The 19,575-nt window shown below is 41.8% G+C and overlaps 1 protein-coding gene and 1 long non-coding RNA gene across 2 annotated transcripts; one reads left to right on the top strand and one right to left on the bottom strand.

The window, feature by feature from the left end:
• Window positions 1-320: 320 nt before the first annotated feature.
• Window positions 321-12,373, top strand: LOC102942174 (pantetheinase). The gene is made up of 8 exons (XM_043542927.1): window positions 321-2,484; window positions 2,558-2,688; window positions 5,307-5,499; window positions 6,330-6,621; window positions 9,044-9,417; window positions 11,515-11,685; window positions 12,010-12,114; window positions 12,208-12,373. The coding sequence occupies exons 1-8, from the start codon at window positions 2,272-2,274 to the stop codon at window positions 12,241-12,243; spliced, it is 1,515 nt and encodes a 504-aa protein (XP_043398862.1). The 5' UTR covers window positions 321-2,271; the 3' UTR covers window positions 12,244-12,373.
• On the bottom strand, window positions 5,196-13,905 carry LOC122465051. Its single transcript, XR_006289598.1, has 3 exons — window positions 13,776-13,905; window positions 13,328-13,330; window positions 5,196-5,206 (listed from the first exon to the last, which is right to left on the bottom strand). It is a non-coding gene; the product is annotated as an uncharacterized LOC122465051 (long non-coding RNA).
• Between the last annotated feature and the right edge of the window lie 5,670 nt (window positions 13,906-19,575).

Raw genomic sequence — 19,575 nt, 5'->3', positions numbered from 1 at the left:
AACCAGAGCTGTCTAGCACACAGACAGAAACTCAGGGTTTGACCTGCTTGCTCATAGGCTGGTTGTGAGCATCCCAGGTTGGGAGCAACAACAGCAAAGCGTTGTGAGGCACCCAGAGCTGCAGGGCAAGTGGTGACACAACTTCTCACTGCTCTGAATTGCACCATAGAACATGACAGTATGCATAACCAAGTAGCTTGAAAAGTATGATCATTTCTATACAATTTGTCAATTTACCCTTTTATTCTGTTTTTATTCAACTAAAACACTCATTGTATTCGGCCACATATGAACGTGTGTCCAGAAGCAGGGACTACAACAGAGCTAGTCTCCAGGCCGCCTCATCAATACAGCTGGCCTGCAGCAGACTGCCTGATTGGCTGGAGAGGCCAGCAGGCTGGCTCTTAATCCAGCAGCAGCTCCTCACTGCCTGCTCAGTGCTCATGCCCAACACTGTGACTTGTCCTGTGTTACTTGTTTGTTTCTGTTGCTCACCTCCAGTTTGACCTTCAGCTCTAGCTTCTGACTGCTGACTCTGGCTCCACCCCTAGTTCCAATGCTTGGTTTCCTGCACCTGTTGTGACCACAAGGCTAGGCCACCTGACCAAGTGTGAGGAGCTACAGCTGGTTCTTACAGTTTTCCATGCCAATCTGAAGGGCAAAAAATGAACTCATTTCAGGGAGGCTTCCAAGTTACCTTACCAAAAACATCATGGAATATTAGTTGCTTCCTTTTTAAAGGACCATATCTGCAGCCAAAAACTGAATAGCTGACATCCTTGTCTAGACCTCTTGTTAGCAATAGTGCATCTAAATTAGTGCTGAGCATTTTAAATGCAAACACAGCCAAAGACACACTGTGCTCGGCACTGCTTTAAAACCACGCTCGACGCTGTTTTTGTAATATTCTTAATAAGTATGGAGAGCTTATATTTAACAACAAAAATGATTTTAAATTAAACATGGCATGACACAGCAATGAGAGCCTGCTGTAAACTTCCGCCAGCCACAGTCTGTTCTGTCCCCTGCAGTCCAGAACCCTTCCTTCCAATATTGGAGATGAGCAAGAACTGGCTATTTAATTCCATGGGAAACGTCACATTGCTAGAAAAAAATCATTTGGAATTGGAACAAGAAGTTGGAAATGAAAAATTTTGCACAGAACAGCTTTTTTTAAAAAAAAAAAAAAATCTAGGCAGGGAGCAAATCAGCCAGGGAGGTGGCCACCCAGACAACCCATTAAAGGGGGATTCTGGGAACTGAGCAGCCTGCTAGATGCCTGGCCAGCTGGCAGGCAGGCTGGCAAGAAACCAGGCCGGGCAAGCTAGTCAGTCAGTTTGCCTGACTGATTTTGTTGCTAGTTTCAATGGAATCAACACATTCCAGTGGGATTCTGTTGAAACAGCATTTTCCAAAGGAAAACTATGAGTCAGAAAATTTGTTGACCTGCTCTAGCCAAAATAGAGACTGAACTTTGGTCTCTGCAGTCACTCCGTGTGGGTTTAGTGCATCCGTTCTTATTGGCTACCCTAGTGTAAACAAAACTAAAGAGGCCAAACTGTCTTCATTTTGCTCACTGAGATTGGGATTACTCACATGAGCAAGGTGAGCTGGATTTGGTTCAAGATGTATTTAAGTTCCCCAGCAGCATAAATTGTTTAAATGTTGGCCTACTCTAGGTCAATTTGGGCTCCTGACAGCTCTGTGTTCTTGGATCAGTTCTGAGATACATTCTGTGGCCTTCCTTGTTACTTTACAAAACTGTGTGTTAATGTTTATTCTGAGGGCAGCTGGTACAAAAGACAAGACAACATACAATTCAAACTACTACCTGTGTGCATTGCACAAGTTTGTCTAGAATCGGCCTTAATGGGAGTTGGACTGGACCCAAGTACAAACCTGGTACAAATTCTACTTTGCACAAGTCTACTGAAGTCAATGGAATTGCACATTATAGCAAAGCGGAATTTGGGCCTCTATTTCTAGACAGATGTAGTTTAGTGTGTCCCTTTGGCACAGTTATTCTCATGTCAGTGTTTCAGTGAATATCACTCCCCTGTTTAACTGTGTAGATGGTTTGTTGTTGTAATATGTTTTTTTTTTTTTACCTGTGGTAATCTTGTTACACAATGCTGTGTTTTCCCAGATAATTTCACAGAGAATTGTTGCCAAAGTAAACTAATAAGAAAGCTGGACTTTGCCATCTGTCTTCTTTTCTCCTTTACCCTTCAGAAACTTGCTCTGTTTTCCATTTACCACTGAGCATCAGCAATGATCATGTTCCAGCCTCACATATATGCTACGGTATTTATACTCTCAATCCTTCAGGCCTTTGCCTTGGACAGCTACATTGCAGCAGTGTATGAGCACTCTGTTATATTGCCAGATGTCACTGGGAGTCCTGTTTCGTCTGACGAGGCTTTGACACTAATGAACAAAAATATGGATGTTTTGGAAGGGGCCATCAAAGCAGCGGCCCAACAGGTATTGTCTCTTAATTTTCTTGGTTATTTGTTTTGTTCTTGGTGGTAAATGCTTAATTTAGCTGTTGTTTCAGGGTGCACACATCATTGTGACTCCTGAAGATGCCATTTATGGCTGGGTCTTCAAAAGAGACACCATTTTCCCCTATCTTGAAGACATCCCAGATCCACAAGTAAACTGGATTCCCTGCACTGACCCTGAAAGGTATCCCTTATGAAATGTCTTCCAAATAGCTTTAAAATAATGTGTTAATGGTCTGAAGAGAAGTGGATTAATGGTAAATGCAAAAGACCTGAGAGGTCTTTTGAATTTGACTCCAAGATTATTGTACACAACAGTTAAATAACCGAATGTCTAAAATGTCCTGCTCGTAGGAGAAGCAGATAACATGGGTTATCAAAACTGGCGTTGTTGGTGGAACAGAGGAGGCAAAGGGGTAACATGATGAGAAACAAGTGCAGATATGGAGCTTTCGGGGTGGGGGATAAGTATGAAGAGCTTTAGAGGTATGTACAAAAGATGTGTACTTGTAGTGTAGAAGGGGGAACAAGTAGAGGAGGGGAAGTAACAGGGTCAAAATAACAGGAACAATAACTTCTCCATTGGAAAAGTAACACACACACTTTATCAGGTTGTCGAAGTCTACGTTACTGAAGTCAGAGTTAAAAGTTTGCATTATAGTTCAATTGCGAGTAATGGGGTGTGTGGGGGATGGGTTACTGAACATACTGGAGGTGTCTCAGACGTATGCATATAGGGGCAGAGTCTCTTAGGCTATGTCAGCACAGGAGCTGAGAGCATGCTTCCCAGCGCAGGTAGACAGACACATGCTAGCACTGCTTGAGCTAATGATCTAAAAGTGGCTGCAGTGGCTCACGCTAGCCACCCACATACATTCCCAGGGGTTGGGTATGATTGTACCCCTGGGAGCTGACTGACGCCCCCAGTCAATGTGTTGTATGTGTGGTGGGGGGTACAGTGTATTCAATACATCTTAACTGGAGCTTTCATTGCTTTTCAGGTTTTGCGTGGCTGAGTATTGGTCTTAACCATCCTTAAGTGGGTTTAACTAATTTTTTTGTTTGAAGGAGCAGACAGAATGTCTTTTAGTATGTAAGCCATGCCTCTAAATCGATTAGAATATTTGTGAAAGGATTAACTTTCATATTAGTTTACATAGGATCTCACTTAAATCCAATTTGTAAAATATAGACTCCTTATCTAACCTTTGTGTATAATTTTACATGCATTTCTGTCCCCATTGTGTGAAAGATGAGACTTTTAAAGATGAGGGTTATATGGGATTATACCATCCCCTAGGCTCTGATTACCGTGTTTGCAGGTACTGAACTCGCAAGTCTGTTGTCAGCCTGCTGAATGGGGAAGGAGCATGATATTTCAGTCCTGCCTGTGTCTCAAGATTCATGAGGAATTCTCAGAGCATTTGCACAGGTCTGGGGCATTTGTGCTGAGGATCAACCTTCCATGCTGCTACTACAGCTCTCTCCTACTCGCCCTGCTGCCACACAGTAGCACATGAATCTGTACCTAGAATTTTGGATGTGTAATTGACCATTTCCATGAATTTCTAAAGGGAAACCGTTTGTGTGTGTGTGTGTGTGTGTGTGTGTAACAATTTGCTAGTTAATAGCACCACAGAAGTCTCTCTCCATTCTTTTTCTTTTAAAGGGGCAGATGAACCAATTTTAGTAGTTTGAAATGAAGTATGTTTTGGACACACTTGAACTCAGCCCCATGAGCCATCATCTTGGCTATAGTTTTAATTGGTTTTTTTTTTAATAATGCATTATATTTATAGTGACAGGTAAAGGCTGCTGCTCATGTTTTGAAGATAAATGTAAAAACCAGACTATGATCACACATGTGAAGAGAGGTGCACTGTCTGGGGGAGCCTGAAGAATAAGGAAAGCAGGCTCTGCTCCCTCCATCCCTTCCCATTAAACAAAAAACACGGCAAGGAGAGGGATTCAACATGCATTTCTTTATATGCTAAATATTTATACTGCTATACAAAGTTGGGAGAAATTTTTTCAACAAGTAGATTTTTTTGTTGAAAAATGCATTTTTTGGTACTCTAAAACTATTCACAAACTCGACAAGTAGTTAGAGCTAAGAAAAACAACATTTTTTTTGATAAAGTCAAAATGTTTCATTCCTACTTTTCATTTCAAAATAAATTAAAATTTGGCCAATTTAAAACACACACATACATGATGAAAACACCCCAAAATATCTGAATCAAAATATAAAACTAAAAATTCATTTTGAGTCAACACAAAATGAATCAAAAACATAAAATATTTGAAAACCGTTTTTAGTTTTTTCAATCTGATGACCAATTTAGAAAAAATGGTTATGTTTCAAATTGAACTGACAAATCCATACTACATTCAGCTCTACTGTAATAGCCCCCGTCCAGTTTCAGGCAATCGTGGTAGGTGCTGTACAAATACCTAGGGGGATTCACACCCTGTTCCACGCAGCTGACATTCTAAGGCCTCCATCCTGCTGTAGGATCATTGAGAGCAGACGCTTCCTTCCACCCATGCAGAAGTCCACTGAGGTCAAGGAGCTGTCCGTGAATTCTGATAGTCTGCCTGCACAGCTCCAATTGCAGGATTAAAAAATAAAAGGACTTCTAATACTCAGCTGCTCCATAACAGCTGCTGCTCTAAACGCCAGTGTGCCATTCAAATATTAACTTTGAAGCCTATTTTCTCATTTTTTTTCAGCTTTGAATTTAGTTTGATCCTGGGTTATTTTTTGTTTTATGCATTTTCCTTTTGCCAAAAATGAACTAGATTTGCTCCTGCGGCAGTGCAGGAAAGGCTCAGCTGCATGGCAAGAAATAACTCTATCTATGTGGTTGCCAATATTGGAGACAAGAAGCCATGTAATTCCAGTGATCCCAAGTGCCCCAGCGATGGTCACTATCAATACAATACTAATGTTGTCTTTGACTCAGAAGGGAAATTGGTGGCACGCTACCATAAGGTGAGAAATAACATTACACTGTTCTTTTCTGTCAGTCTGGGAGGGAAATCTCTCAAGGTGTCAACATTTTTAAACTGCACTGGGAGGATTAGTTGAAATGGGGTGGGGGCAGGAGAGTGCTGCTAGGCTGGAAGGTGTTAATGGCTGTCATCAACCAGTTCTTTGATCTACAAACAATTTCAAATGTGGTTAAAGCTGCTAGCTCTACTAACCATATATCTCCCTTTACCCCCTTCTAATTTTGCTGATTTTCACCAAAATCAATAGGGATCTGACCACTGATGCCTAGAACATCCCCTGAAATTTTGGAGTTGATCAGGTGTGGTGTTCAAAAGTTATCGCATAACAGACAGAGAAATACCATTAAGTAGAGTGTTAGATCAGGCTTCACGCAACTGGTTATTGGGGCGGACTTGGAAATGTAGAGTATGTTTACACTGCAATAAAAGGCCTGCATCACTGCCGCATGGCTGGACCAAATCAGCTGACATGGACTTGGGCTGTGGGGCTAAAAATTGCAGACATTCGGATTGAGCTCTGAGATCCACCGCCTTGCGGGGTTTCAGGCCCAGGCTCCAGCCCAAGCCCGAATGTCTATGCTGCCATTTTTATCCCACAGCCCAAACTCCGTGAGCTCAAGCCAGGCTCTGAGACTTGGTGCCATGGGTTTTTTATTGCATTGTAGATATACCTTTACATGTTCAATATGAAGACTTTTAGATTTTTTTTCTTTTTAAATGCAGGTCACCTTTAGCAGTTTTATAAAATGTTTCCAGGTTATTGCATTAGGTGCCTTTTAACGGTGTTCTTCCTATGGTTTGTTTTGTTAGTATAATCTCTTTATGTCAGAAACTCAGTTTGATTCCCCCAAGGAGCCAGAGATTGTCACTTTCAACACATCCTTTGGAAAGTTCGGCATTTTCACTTGCTTCGACATACTTTTTCATGACCCAGCTGTGACTCTGGTGAGCAAGTTACATGTGGATACTGTGCTGTTTCCCACTGCTTGGATGAATGTCCTACCACATTTGACTGCTATTGAATTCCACTCTGCCTGGGCTATGGGGATGCATGTCAATTTCCTTGCAGCTGATACACACAACACCAGCATGGCTATGACAGGTAATTTGCTGTTTGGGGTAAGGTGAATTATTTTTGTAATACTTTTTTCATGCCCACCTTGATTATCATACACATTGTAAGGAGAGTGATCACTTTAGATAAGCTATTACCAACAGGAGAGTGGGTTTGTGTGTGGGGGCGGGGGGGAGAAAACCTGGATTTGTGCTGGAAATGGCCTACCTTGATTATCATACACATTGTAAGGAGAGTGATCACTTTAGATAAGCTATTGCCAGCAGGAGAGTGGGGTGGGGGGAGAGAAAACCTTTTGTAGTGATAAACACCCATTTTTTAATGGTTTGTGTGTATAAAAACATCTTCTGTATTTTCCACAGTATGCATCCGATGAAGTGAGCTGTAGCTCACGAAAGCTTATGCTCAAATAAATTGGTTAGTCTCTAAGGTGCCACAAGTACTCCTTTTCTTTTTGTAATATTGGATCTTTAGTCTCTGTCTCTTCTTTGAGATTATTTTATGCTGCACAATGTATTTCTTCTGAAGCCAAAAACCGCCATGGTAGCCTCATTCCTAACCTCGATATTCCTGATGGCAAATGAGGACAGAGCAAAACTCACTGTGTTTTTGCTTTTTATGTTTTTTCCTCTCTCCTTCCTAGCTTCTCAGGAACTTCCTTTGTTCTTTTTATTGACTTGCTGTGCATGAACAAAATCTTGCAGCTTCTTTGCTTGGCTTCTCTGAGCTGTTAAATCTAGCTTTTTGCTGATAAACAGTCCTCTTCAATCTCCCTTCTCAACACATATCACTAGGTTGCCTTCACCCTCAAATGCTCTCTAGTTCAGCTAGTTCACACAAGTTTTCAATAGCTAAAGAACAAAACCCATTCTAGATTACTATAAAATACAGTCATAACGCTGGGTAATAAATGAAAACCAGCATGCAAGAATCCATTTATACTAACCAAACGCAAGACTAGTTTGTAGCACCATTCAGCAATGTTCAGCCCCTTAGAACCAAGTTTTCAGGGCTGTCACAAGAGCACTGTTCTTCACCCACTTCTTTTAAAACAATGTGACCTTGTGTTTACTGAGAACTAAGTAAATGGAATATGATCTTTTAGCGAAGGACCACATTTGCATTTTGAAACCTATTAGATCTCATGCTTGCATGATTTTAGGGTAGGGTCACTGATCGTATTCACGTTGTCTGAAATACAAGGGATGTCTCCCAGTCTCGCCCTCATCTGTTATATGAGGGCTTATCAATCTAGCAGACAAAGGTAACAAGATCCAATGGGTGGAAATTGAAGCTTGACAAATTCAGGCTAGAAACGAGGACAATTTTTTAACCGTGACGGTGATTAACCATTGGAACAATTTACCAAGGATTCTGATGGATTCTCCGTCACTGGAAATCTTTAAATCAAGATTGGATGATTTCAAGAAGATATGCTCTTCTTCATCCCCAGCAGATAGACTTGAAGCAGGAATTCAAGAATGGAAGTCCTAAGGCATATGTTTTGAAGGACCTCAGACTAGATGGTGATAATAGTGCCTTCTGGTCTTAAATTCTATGAATGAATGAATATGGGATGGCTGTCATAGGATTCATCCCATGCATAGAAACTCTTACACATTGCTGACTGGAGTGTCATGCTGAGAACATCTGATATTTTGTCCCCCATGGTCCATTCTGATTGGCAGAGGTGAAGAGATTCAGGAAAGTATATAGGTGTGGCATGGAATCCAATACTCTAATAAATGGTCCAGTTTTTCTCCCTGATTTGCCTTTATCTGGTCAGCCAGATTCCCCTGATGTGGAGTTCTCAAGTGGAGTAAATCCAGCATAGCCAGTTCCTATGCCATCCCCCTCCCAGCCCTGGGGTAGGGCTGTAGGGTGAGCGCATTGGGCTCTGGCTGTTCTCAGCTGGTGGATGGCCCTTTTAGGTCTGTTGTCCACTAGCATAGGTCACAGCAGCCCTCAAGCTGCTCTGTTCTGCAGGGGGCCAAGCTGAGCAGAGACTCAGGGAGCCATAATTGGATTCCTGACAGCACTGCATGCTACCATGCCCCAGCCCCCTTCTGTGGTGCTGAGGAGATCTCAGCCACAGTGGAGAATCTGGCCCATTGTCTCAATAAGAACACCATGTACCCTAGGATGACCAAATGTCCCAATTTTATAGGGACAGTCCTGATATTCAGGGCTTTTCTTATATGGGCACCTATTCCCCCCCCCCCCCACCCCAATTTTTCACACTTGCTATCTGGTCACCCTAATGTACCCTGTCCCTTCTCAAGGAATTTTAAGAAAAGACTTGAGTTTTAAAGGTTTGATTTGGGAGGTTAATTTTTGGTAATGTTCTAAACATCATAATAGAATAGAACAGCATTGGGGAAAATGAAAAGGACAATATCATTCAAATGGCTGATTCTTTTGGACTGAAAATTTTGCCTGTCGCTTACAGGGAGTGGTATCTATGCACCTGATGGACCCAGGGCATTTCATTACAATATGGATACAGAGAACGGTCACCTCCTGGTTGCGGAACTGAGTTCACGCCCTCATCTTTCTCCCACCTACCCTGCTGCTGTTAACTGGAGCGCGTATGCCACAAGTGTCAAACGTTTCTCACCAGATGACTGGGATTTCTGTGGAGTCATTTTCTTTGATAAGTTCACCTTCACTGAACTAACTAAGCCTGAAGGAAATCGTACAGTTTGCCAGAAAGACCTTTGCTGTCATTTGAGCTACAGGATGGCGGAGAAGCGAGAAGATGAAGTTTATGTGCTGGGTGCTTTTGATGGCCTTCATGTTGTTGAAGGAGAATACTATCTGCAGGTAAAGCTTATTTTTGGGGACATATACTTCATATATATGTTGATGAGGCTTCTTTGCGTGGGAGATGCTTTTGGATCCTGGGAGAAAAAGGGGACAATGATGTATTCTCATGTTCCCCTGCATGGCCCTTTGGTTGCTAGTGATGAGTTGATGCTGTAATTTCTAATGAGTCTGCTTGCCCTTCATGCCAAAAATAGCAAGTCTTGAAATGGCCCTGGGTACAAACTCAGAGTTCATGTGAAAAGAGGGAACTGATCTTATATGATAATAAATTATTCCACGATAGAATGGATCTTTATATTCTCCACCCCTTTTTCTCTCCCATCTTTATTTCACCATTTGCATTGTCCATTGTGCTGTCTTAGAGACAGACTTCAGGATGGTAAATAGCGGAAAGATGTATTTGAGATGCTGTTAGTGGCTTTGAAAATTGGAATGAAACAATCTTTTTCTGTCTCCTTCATCAGAGTTGATCTTTATCTGATGATTATTTTTAAAATATCAGTTGATTGCATCCAACTGTACAAGATATTTTACTCAGCTGAATTCATAAAGATTGAGTTTTTTCTTATTTGCCATGTCATGTCAATGAAGCATATATAAAGTATCAAAGTTTTATTGGAAATGTCCAATGTTTTGTTCTATTAACCAACCATTTGGGAAAGACTATGATTTACCATTAAGTGCTATCTTGCTGTAAATATTAATTTGTTTAGTCACATTACATAATATGGACTGTCCTTTGTTTTTTGAGCAAATCTATTGCATTGGCTAATTACTGACAGGTCCTTTTTAAATTTACTTTCTTCTACCTATCACCAACCACTTTCCTTACCAGCTGTCACAGATTATAATCCCATTATGTGTCTTGATGTTTTAGCCACTCTATATCTCCTTTGATACATTTTCAAAAAAAGTCACTTTGATGGAATCAAAGTTCTTGTTTGGTCCAGTTGATAAAATTATTTTAGTTCTTGCCGAATGTCCAGTGCTGTGGACCAAGTCTTTTATTTCTCCATAAAACAGGCTACAGCAGTTTATACTGCCTCACATTATCCTCTGATACACAACAACCCCAACCTGGAGGGATTGTCTCTGGGAATAAAAGGCTAAGTCAGTCTCTGTACCCATTCCAACCTTGGAATCTCTGCTGAGATGGCCAGCAACAGGGTGTCAATTATGGTGCTGGCTTTATTATGTAGACACCTATCCACCAAGAATTGGATGGAGACATCCAAATTAATGTCTGATAGACCACCAGCCAGGCCACTAAGTGATTTTGGTGCTAACAATGTGTATAAGATTGCCTGAGCTGTCCATCAAAGAACTTGTCTCAGTTTTATTAGTTAAAAGTCAACTTTTTGATGGAGGAGTGGGAAGAACAAGTGGAAATGGTAGAGATGGCTCTTAGGGAGAGCATAAAAAAGGGTCCAGGGCAAAGGTGCTGACTCTTAGTTTTCCCTGGGGGTGCTCCACTCTCACTCTGCCCTAAGGTCCTGCCCTCACTCTGCCTCTTCCTGCCCCCATTTCGCCCCCCTCTCCTGAGGCCATGCCCTTGCTCTGCCCCCTCCCCATAGGCCCTGCCCTTACTCCACCTGTTCCCACCCCTGCTCTGCCCCCTCCCCGGATCCTTCCCCGCCCGCTGCTCTCCACCCTCCCCCAAACCCCTCTCTCAGCCACCAAACAGCTGTGGCTGGTGGGTACTCCAGCCCCGGAGTACCGAAAAGTGGAACAGTCTAGGGTGGAATAGGACAAAAGAAGGGGGACAAAGTGTCAAGCAGGAGCAGAGGTATCCAGTGGGTAGGTGGATCTGGAAAGGCTACAAGGCCAAAACCAGCTGACAGAGAGAAACCACTGCCTTTGTGTGCACTAGGTGAGGGAGGGGAGAGCAGTGTGGAGAGACATGCTACGGAGACGAGCTGCAGAGCTGGAAACCCTTCGATCAAAAAAAGTTGTTCCTGATGCAGTAACTTAGTGGTTCGTTGGCATAAGAATTGAGCTGAATTGGTACCATCTGGTCTTGAAGAAAACACAGTCAAATTTTACTATTAGTAAAACGATTCTCCTAAATGCACGTTCCTTTTCTCTTCCTCATAGATATGCACACTACTGAAGTGTGAAAGCACAGACTTGAAAACATGTGGGCTGCCAGTGGCTACTGCTCACACCAGGTTTGAAGCATTCTCTCTCAGCGGCACATTTGGCACTAGTTACGTCTTCCCAGAAGTCTTGCTTAGTGGGGTTCAGCTGGCGTCCGGCGAATTTCAGGTAGGAGGATGTATTTGAGCTGCTTCAAACTAGCTTCTCAGGAGGCTCATAGGGGAAAGTAACAAAATATTGCAACAAAGTCAAAACAAACCTAAGACAACCTTGTTAATAGTGGGGAAAAAAACATGTATTTGGTGCCCTTTCGGTTCAGCAATTGGCCTCAGAAAGCAATCTGGCTTTGTATGTTATGGTTCAAGACTTTCCTTAATTAAACTGTTTCCTCAAAATATTTAACATTTACCTTATAAATGCATGTCACTTGTGCAGCATGTCATATTGCTGCTTTGTTAAGGAGGTCATTTTATTATCCTCTTCTCCATCTAGGTATTAAGTGATGGACGTTTGATCAGTCAGAGTGGTACATCTAAACCAGTTTTAACAGTGACGCTTTTTGGGAGGTGGTATGAGAAGGACCCACCACAACCACACATCCGATGAAGTGAGCTGTAGCTCACGAAAGCTTATGCTCAAATAAATTGGTTAGTCTCCAAGGTGCCACAAGTCCTCCTTTTCTCTTTACACCAGATACTGTTATTTCAGAATCACAATGTCCCATAATGCATCATCTACTTAAACAATAACCACTGTGTTCCTTGTTTCCTTTTCTAATCGTCCTTTGTTTAGTAAATATACAGCAGCCTATTTCATTACTGTTACATATTGAGAAATAAATCAATTGTGACTACTATTTTATGACTACTTATTCTTTTATCACTGTTGAATAGCAGTTGCCTTTGTCTCACTGACTTCTGGAATTTGGTTTTTCTAGCGTGCAAAAAACTGAGCGTTATGAACCTGATGTTAAACTGCATATCAAAATACTATTGCATATTTTATAATTTTAGATAACTATGGGATTAATAAATAAAATGGCTACAGGCCTGATCCTGCATAATAAATGCCAGATAGAAAGGCACACAAATGCAAGGAATAGAACCTACCCAGCATGCTGCCCAAGGATATGTGGCCTATTCACATCCCGTGTTTCCTATTATGAGTCCAACACTCGCTACGCTTACCACAGCTCCTTCCTTTCACACAGTTTCTCCACGACCCTTCTGTGTGCCATACCCTCATGCTCTTTGGCACACTGGACTATTGCACTATATTTAAGGTCCTTTGTTTTCAGTTTTAACTAGTTTTTATGAAAAAAACCACAGGGTTTTAAAAAAAGCCATTATTTGGATTTTTACCAATTTTCATGCTAATTTTGGAAGTGCCAGAACTCCCTGGAGCCAGCTACCTGCTCCAGAAGGAGAGATGGGGGGGGGGGGGGTCAGTGTGGCAATGCTGACTCACCCCCTGGGAACATAAGGGCAGAAGATTTTAAAAATTGTAAGCCTGGGTATTAGAAGCCCTTTCTCCAGGCAACGAGTAAGGCAGCACCCGCCCTCCCTTCCCTTGAGGTGGCAAATATCAGGTTTGGTTAGCACCTGCTGTAGGCATTGTGCTAGCCGCACCTTTTCAGCGGGCCTGGGAAGGAATTTTCCCCTCACCACCATATTGGCTTAGGTGAACTGGGGGTTTCAGGGAGGATCTATTATGGTGAGGAGGAATGGGAGCTAGGCAATAGGTCGCAACTCATTTTGTAAGTGTGGGGCGGATGTCTGCTGAGAAGGAACTGGGGGTTATAGTGGATCACAAACTGAATACTGGTTAACAATGTGTTGCAGTTGCAAAAAAGGAGTATCATTCTGGTGAGTATTAACATGAGTCTGGTATGTAAGGCACGGGAGGTAATTGTCCCACTCTATGCTGCACTGGTGAGAGCTCACCTAGAGTATTATGTCCAATTCTGGGTGCCCCACTTTAGGAAAGATGCGGATAAATTGGAGAGAGTCCAGAGGAGAGCAACCAAAATGATAAAAAGGTTTAGAAAACCTGACCTATGCAGAAGGTTAAAAATACTTGACCTGTTTAGTCTTGAGAAACAAAGACTGAGGGGAGACCTGTGAACAGTCTTCAAATATGATAAAGGCTGTCATTAAAAAGGATGTCAATCAAGTGTTTTTCACATCCACTGAAAATAGGACAAGAAGTAATTGGCTTAATCTGCAGCAAGCTAATTTTAGGTTAGATTATAAGGAGACACTTTCTAACTATTAGGATAGTTAAGTCCTGGAATAGGTTTCCAAGGGAGGTTGTGGAATCCCCATCACTGACGGTTTTCAAGAACAGGATGGACAAACACCTGTCAGGGATGGTTAGGTTTACTTGGTCCTACCTCAGTGCAAGGAGGAATTGATAGGGTGACCAGATAGCAAGTGTGAAAAATTGGGACAGGAGGTGTGTGGGGGGGGGGGAGGTGCAGGGTGGTGGTGGTAGTGGTAATAAGTGCCTATATAAGACAAAGTCCCAAATACTGGGACTGTCTTTATAAAATCGGGACATCTGGTCACTCTAGGAATTGACCTGTTGAGGTCCCTTCAAGCCCTATGAATCTATTATTTCAACACTTAAATGTTAGAAAGGGAACAAAATGGAGTGGCCTCAGGCAGGATTTGCCATGGTTGTTCCCCCCCCCCACCCTTTTCCTTTTGTCATGAGTGGGTTTTATTCTTTAAACTATTATGACTCAACTATTATGGCTCAACAATGTTCAATGAAGGTGGTTGTAACAATATTACGTTTGGTTGTTGTCTTATCTGATTTCAGGCCTAACAGTATATGGATGGGAAATTTCCAAATCAAATGGTACAAAATATACCTAAAATATTTTTTAGAACTCAAATTGACTGACACATTTCCATGAGTTATCAAGAGACATGTTGAATGGTTTGTCAATAGGTGGTACTGGAACTACAAGTTCTTTGAAAGTTTTCTGTTCCTCTGTCATTTCGGTGCTATATGTAGCAAGGATTCAGCAGGCGTATAATTGCTATGGCTACCTTGTTCTAAGTGCTGTTGTTGCACTGGTAAGCTTACTCTGTTAGAGTGATGTAGCTTTGAACAGCAGGAGGCGCACAGCCTTAAAGGAGTGAAGCTACTTTAAAAGGCTGGAATTTAACTTTTCAGAGGGCCCAACGATGGAATCTACCTGATAATTATTTTAACCCTGATGATAATTTTATATAGTTAAGTTTTTTATTAGATTTGGCCACAGTGACATTTGTCCTTTTTTTCACTCCAACCCATTGCACAGCTCGATGCAGGTTCAGTTAATTTAGCAGTAGAAAATCCAGCTTTGATTCCAACTCTGCTGTCCAAAAGGTTCTGATGAACTCATCAGCTTTGCTGGCTATGGGCATGTGGAACTGCAAGACAACTAAACATGGCCATAGATGATGCTGTCCATCAGCACAAGAACATGGATTTGGGCTCGAGTTAGCCAGTGGGCCAGCAGCATAGTCCATCAAGTGAGCCACCTATCCATGGGGAAATCAGTTTGATATGGACAAGAGTAAGGAGCTGTTGAGAGGGACAAGAAGTCCTCTCCATGTAACCATGTTTCTTCTTTGTGTGTGTGCAAGGGGAGGGTGAGGGAGGGGTGTGCGTGTTATTCTACACCTTGTCTTCTGTGACTGTCTGTCACTTCAGGGTATGTACGGTATTCCCATTCAAACCTAGAAAACTACCTTAATTCATGTTGCAAGGAGCTGGGGAAAGACTGTATTGTGAAAAGAAAAAAATTAAGAAATTAGAAGCTAGGTTTTGGGTTGCTTTTTTTTAAAGCTTAACAGACCAAGGGTTTTAAATTATGGTAAGAGCAGAGCAGTAATGAGATAAGTTTTTGGGAAATGAAAGAATCCATGGATTCATGCCATTCACACCACCCAAACGGAATTCAGTGATTGAAATATTAACTCTAAGGCCAGATCTACATTACAGAGCTATATCAGTATAACTATGTCACTCAGACGTGTGAAAAATCCACACCCCCGAGCAACATAGGTTTACCAACCTAACCCTTTGTGTAGACAGCGCTATGTCAATGGGAGTGTTTTTCCCACCTACACAGCTACCACCCCCCTGGGAGGTGGATTCTTCCACTATGCCAATGGAAGAAACTCACCCATCAGTGCAGTAGCATCTTCACTAAAGCGCTACAGCTCAGCGGCATCAGTGCAGCTGCACCACTCTAGTGCTGCACATGAAGACAAGCCCCGAGTCTGTTTCATCCTCATTCAGATTCTTTTCAGGGACTGAGGTGAGGCTGACCGGTCTGTTGTTCCCCGGGTTCTCCTTCTTCCCCTTTTTAAAGATGGGCACTATATTTGCCTTTTTCCAATCATCCAGGACCTCCCCTGATTGCCACAAGCATAGGCGTCGACTCTGTGGGTGCTGCGGGACTGGAGCACCCATGGGGAAAAATTAGCAGGTGCTCCGCACCACTGGCAGCCAAGCTCCCCCTGCCCACACCCCCTCCTCATCTCCTCCTTCCCCAAGCACGCCACGTGCCCACTCCTTTCCCTCCCAGTGCTTCCCATCCGCTGCCTAACAGCTATTTGGCGGCACTTAGGACTTTCCGGGGGGGAAGGGGAGGAGTGGGGACATGGCACGTTCAGGGGAGGAGGCAGTAAAGAGGTGGGGCAGGGGCAAGGACTTGGGGGAAGGGGGTGGAATGGGGGCAGGGCGAGGGTGGTGCAGGGGTGGGGCGAGAGGCACGGGGGGAGTTAGCACCTATGGCCACAAGTTTTCAAAGATAATGGCCAATGGCTCTGCAATCACATCGGCCAATTCCCTCAGCACCCTCAGATGCAGTAGATCTGGACCCATGGACTTGTGCATGTCCAACTTTTCTGAAATCTAAGTGTAGCACTCACAGCCAATTTGGGGCTCTTGTCCTGGTTCTTAACAGTCTGCCCTGGTACTCTCACTCTTGAGTTACTGCAAGACAGCTTAACAACCACCCCACTCTGTTGAAAGCCATCCTGTCTGTCACTCACAGGGAGTGGTATCCATGTACCCAATGGGCCCAGAGCATTTCATCATGATACGGAACTGGAGGGACAGTCACCACCTGGTTGCAGAATTGAGTTCACGCCCTTGTCTTTCTCCCACCTATCCTGCTGCTGTCAACTGTCTTGAAAACTTGTAAGCAATTACTGGCTACTGTTAAGGCCAGGTTTGACTCACTATCCTTCAGTGGCAAGTTTGGCACTAGTTATGTCTTTCCAGAAGTCTTGATCAATGGGTTCAGCTGGTCCCTGGAGAATTTCAAGTCGGAGGATGCTCTTGAGCTATTTTGAATGGATCTTGGGGGTGGAAAGGAGATAGATATGGCAGCTAAGTTGAAACAAAACCAATGCCAACTGTATTTGATCATGTTGGCCCTGATTCAGGAAAGCATTTAAGCACATGCTTTAAGTCCATTCCTATTCATGTTAGCCCTTAAGCATTAAAGTTAAGTGTGTGCTTAAGTGCTGTCTTTAACAGGGATGCATTTCTGAGTCAGGGCCTGAGTCCATAAATAAAAGCTTTCAGGGAATGATTTTTATTTTAATGTTTCTGTACATGGCTAATATTTTAGGGGGCAGGGAAATCAAGTAATCTGAGAAATATTTAACCTAATAAGTAGTTGTACATATAGAAAAGTAAAAGTACTATGAGTATCATGCATTAGTGGAACTTATAAAAAAAAATTCAAAAATGTTGACGTTTTTGTTTTATAATAGTTCATTTCAATTGTTTTTTTTTCACACAATGTATAGTCAACCTGTGGAACTTCTTGCCAGAGGATGTTGTGAAGGCCAAGACTATAACAGGGTTCAAAAAAGAACTAGATAAATTCATGGAGGATAGGTCCATCAATGGCTATTAGCCAGGATGGGCAGGCATGATGTCCCTAGCCTCTGTTTGCCAGAAGCTGGGAATGGACAACAAGGAATGACTCACTTGATGATTACCTGTTCTGTTCATTCCCTCTGGGGCACCTGGCATTGGCCACTGTCGGAAGACAAGATACTGGGCTAGATGGACCTTTAGTCTGACCCAGTATGGTCATTCTTATGTTCATGATTTTCAGTTTCATTTTTTAAAAAAATAACAAATATTTTTACCACAAAATGTTTTCATTCAGAAACTTTTGACCAGTTCTACATAATAGATTGAATGAAATGTTAATTAGCTCTGAGGAGAAATCATAGTAAATAAACTGGAATGAGTTTGTGGTGAAAGTTTACCTTGCAGAAATGCTCTTGTTCATTTTGTACAGTTGTCTTGAATGGGACTATTGCTTGCTGCTCAGTTCTGGACAATAAAGCCTAACTGTTCAAAAGTGATTAGTGATATTGTTTGCCTCAGTTTTTATATGCCCAAATGCAGACATTTTAAAAAGGAGACTGAATTTAAAAGGGTGTGCCTCAAGATGAGTACCTGAAAATTTGAGGCATCCAAAATAATTAGTTGCTACTGAAATATCTTGGTGAGGGCAGGGGCAGACTGTTCTGTCTTGTACAGTTCCTGAGCACAGCTGGCTCTTAAATAACATACTTTGTCAAGGTCTAGAAAGAGCCTCTAAGTGCTTTGAGGATTGATGTAACGTTCACTTAATGTTGACTAAATTAGCTATTAGCCATAACAGTTTGCACAAATGTTTCTAAATATGACTCCATCATGATGGATTACCTTCAGAAGTGTCAATGTTTTAAAAATGATGACTGTGAGCTTTGTTCTGTTTTTTTTCGCTCCCTTTTTCCTAATCTCTTTATAACTTTGAACAGAAGCTCCTAGAAGACTTAGACTGTTACGTTTGCATCTAGGCACTTATTGGCCTGCATCACTACATCATGGGAGAAGCTCATAAATATGTAGTGAATTTATCATGTAAACTCCCTACCTATGAGGTGGATGGTATTCTCCTCATTTCAGATGTGTGAATTCAGGAAGAAAGACTGAAGGACTGCTCCAAGGACATACAGGAAGTTTGTGGGAGAACTGGATGAAATTTTTCAGCCAAAATGTTTTTTCATTGAGAAATGCAGATTTGGTGACACTGAAATGCTTCACAAATCTCTATTAGTTTCACGGGATTATTTGCTTTTAAAAAATTCAAAAAAAATTGAAATATTTTGTATTGACACTTTTGAAATGAAATGTTTCAAATGTTAGGTTTGAAATGAGTTTTTGATTAAAAATTTCCTTTATTCTCACGTTTTAAAAGTCCTAACATTAAAAAAAGGTCAACATTAAAATGAAATGTTCTCATTTTGTCCAAATGAAACATTTAATTTGACCTGAACCTTTTTTTTGAAACATTTTGAAATTTTCAACGAACAAACTGGAAAATCCATTATTCTCACAGCTCTGCCAAAATCATCTGAGCTCCAGTCCAGTGATTTAACCACAGTTAAACTGACTAGTCAGTTTTTGACTTGACAGAGAGATTTAAGTCATGTGTGTCATGTTCCTAAAACTGCCTTTAGTTAGAATGCTGCATCAAAGTATTTTACATTTAAGTTATACACTCACGCCCTTATATATATCTGACAATATTACTGCTCTATTAATGTTTTATTTTTCATTCTTTCTTTAAGTAGGTATAAAGTGATGGACTTTTGAAAAGCAAGAATAGTACATTTAAACTGCTATCAGTGACACTTCTCCGGAGGCAGTGGGAAAAGGACCTACCGCACCTCCACTGTATCTCCCCATGATGTTACTGTTGATAGTTTACACATTTGCCATCACTTCAGGATAAGAATTTCCTGTAATGCGTCATCTCCTTAGAAATATGGGAGTAACTGTTTGTCTTTCATGTTATGCAACCTTATAATCGTGCTTTGCTTTAGTAAATATAGATCAATTTATTTTCATTGCTTTCAGTTGCTAAGAAATAAGTCGACTGTCCTGGTATTTTGTGTCTATCTGCCTACTTCCTCCTTAATCGTTTTTAAATAGCAGTTACACTTGGCTAATTAATTCTTCAAATTTTCCTGCAACACATAAATT

This window comes from Chelonia mydas, chromosome 3, assembly GCF_015237465.2.
Source record: "Chelonia mydas isolate rCheMyd1 chromosome 3, rCheMyd1.pri.v2, whole genome shotgun sequence".
Taxonomy (NCBI): Eukaryota; Metazoa; Chordata; order Testudines; family Cheloniidae; genus Chelonia; species Chelonia mydas.
Note: the sequence above shows the minus strand (reverse complement) of the source record. Positions and strands in the feature narration are given on the sequence as shown.